Consider the following 2,500-nt stretch of genomic DNA (forward strand, 5'->3'; position numbering starts at 1 on the left):
TATTTAATGAGTCATGTACATTTTTGCAGTTTTCATTTAGAAGAATCACTTCCATGATTCCATTACCACCCCCAAAATATTTAAGTGGGGTAATATACCTTGGAAGGAACCCCAGGAAAAGTAGTTTTTTCATGTTTCTTTTAAAAATAGCTTTTGTACTATCCTACATTTTATATTTTGATGTTTTTTGTGTATCTATCTGACTGGTATACTTTTGCAAAAAATTAAGCCTTGTTGGTAACAAGGTGTGGTTTATCCTTATTTCCATTTGTATTCTTTTATTTGTGGAAAATGAGATGGTGTTTCTCATAGGGAACACAAGAAAATCTCATCTGCATGCTTCCTTTCTGGTCTCATGGAAAGTGAGGCCAAGTTTAAATCTGAGAATTACCATCTCAAACTCAAGAGTTGTAGGTAGGGCAGCATGTGCACTTTTGGGTGTATTTGTGGGGGGGTATGTGAATAAAGGTGCTTCTGTGTATGTTTCACTGCGTTAACTGCAGCAATGTGAGATAAACAAAACCTATGACTAAATGCAATCATCTTCCAAATTACTCATAGCATCTCTGAAGCTTTTTTTTTTTTTATATAGCTGTCTTTTAATAATTTTTGAATATTTCTCCAGTAAATTTGATAATTCAATTTCTGATCATCCAATCTGATATACAAAATTTTCCGTACTCAGAATGTGCCACTACTGTGTTAAAAAAGAATCCACAAAACTGAAAAGAAAAGACATTAAATGAGAGAAGACCCAATAACAGATACAAGTTTAAAATTGAAAGAAGAAATCTTGCCTGAATACCCATCAATTTCAGCCACCATAAAGCTCTGTTGATTAACAAAATCACAAGCAAACAAAAAATGTCTTACACCTTATGAGGGCTGTCAGTTCTTGGTTGTAGATTCCCTTGGTTACTGCCCTTAGCTGCCTGGGGGGTCAGACCATACAGAACTGTTGATGCAATAACAATCGAAGCTCCTAAAACAAACTGCATAGAAGGAGCTGCATCTCCCAGGACCAACCAGGACACTAGTGTTGACATGACAATAGACAGCGATGTGGCAAAGCCCTTCAGGATATTGTCAGCATATTTCATGGTCACTGATACCATCAAGCCACCAAATGCCTGAAATTTTTTCTAAATTTAATTGCATGTTAAAAGATCCTCCAAAGAAATTTTCTCAATGATATCCAAGCATTTAGTATCAAAATATTACAATGTAAAGAACAGAGTTGACCTATTATTAGAAGAAACCCACAATTAGGTTTGTCCATTCATATATATCAAATAAAAAAACTTAAAATTGGGAAAATAAATAAATAGCAATTCACTGAAAAATACACTGAAAAATACACTCTACAAACACAAGGATGAGAGCGTGTTGAAATTAATCTTGGAATGGAGTGACATTGGATATCAACATATCTTGATAATGCAATAAAATTATACATATCTTTATCTATTCCAATAGTCAATTTGTCTTACCTGTATCAAGACAACACCCCATGTGGTCCAGGTATACCCCTGGAAGAATCCTCCTTCTGAGATTGCTGCTCCATCACTGGTTACTGCTATTATAGCAAAAAAAATAGAAAACATCCCTGCAAGCAAATACAACCAAATATTAAACATTAATATCTAAACTGTAAACCTCAGTAATATTAAACTAACCTGTTGGATCCGGGTGCCTCATAGCTCGTATGTGGACAAAATCAGGGCAATAGGCTAACGGAAGTGGTGACTCCAGGGTGTGTGGCTATGGCTTACATGTAGGCCCAGCTCACACAAATTCTCATATGCAGTACCAAGATTCCTTGCCACTTTTCTATAATATTACTAAGTCTTTTTTTGCATAAGCATTTTTTGCTATATCACCATTTCCCAAGGTCTATATTTATCACTTATGATGTATCACAGTGATGATAGACTGTTTTCCTTGATCAGAATCTATACTATCTCTGGTGGTAGTTTAACTTACTGTGGTAACAATAGCAATAAGTAACAGAGTTATCTGTGTCATTTTAAAATATCTTTTATTATTCAATTATCTGTGACACCCTGGACTGCCAGTCTCAGTGGTAAGGAATAGGATCTTGGGCATGGAAATAGTGTCCTCTCTAAAGCTGGCTCTCTTCCAACCATGGCTCATGGATGCTACATTCCACCCTCATTTACCTGCAGAAATCATAGAAGAACCCCTTCCTAAATACCAATTTAGTCTAATCATTCTCTAAGATGTTTGTGTATACATGATGAGTTAATTTTCATAACACTAGCCCTCAGCTGAATGTTTTTGATGGCACATTCTTGTCATTCCAGTCCTCAACCAAATTTTTTCATAACATAAGTCACATACCCCAGATCCAATGGATTAACCTAGAAAAGACAATTCCAGATGTCTAAAACAAATCTGCTTAATACTAAATAACCCTAGTCTAAAGTAAGGCTTTTGAAACTTTTTAAGCTGATGAGCACTTATCTGCTCTCTAGATAAC

General features: G+C 35.4%; 1 protein-coding gene across 2 annotated transcripts in view; it reads right to left on the bottom strand.

Moving 5' to 3' along the window:
• LOC119582730 (UDP-N-acetylglucosamine transporter-like) overlaps positions 1-2,500 on the bottom strand; it is a 23,952-nt gene that overhangs the window by 5,757 nt on the left and 15,695 nt on the right. For both annotated transcript variants that reach the window (XM_037931159.1, XM_037931158.1), the window contains exons 6-7: positions 1,491-1,606; positions 876-1,130 (exon numbers count right to left, since the gene is read on the bottom strand). In XM_037931159.1, the coding sequence (XP_037787087.1) occupies positions 876-1,130; positions 1,491-1,606 (371 nt within the window). The remainder of the gene's footprint in view (positions 1-875; positions 1,131-1,490; positions 1,607-2,500) is intronic.

Source organism: Penaeus monodon, chromosome 16 (assembly GCF_015228065.2).
Source record: "Penaeus monodon isolate SGIC_2016 chromosome 16, NSTDA_Pmon_1, whole genome shotgun sequence".
Lineage (NCBI taxonomy): Eukaryota > Metazoa > Arthropoda > Malacostraca > Decapoda > Penaeidae > Penaeus > Penaeus monodon.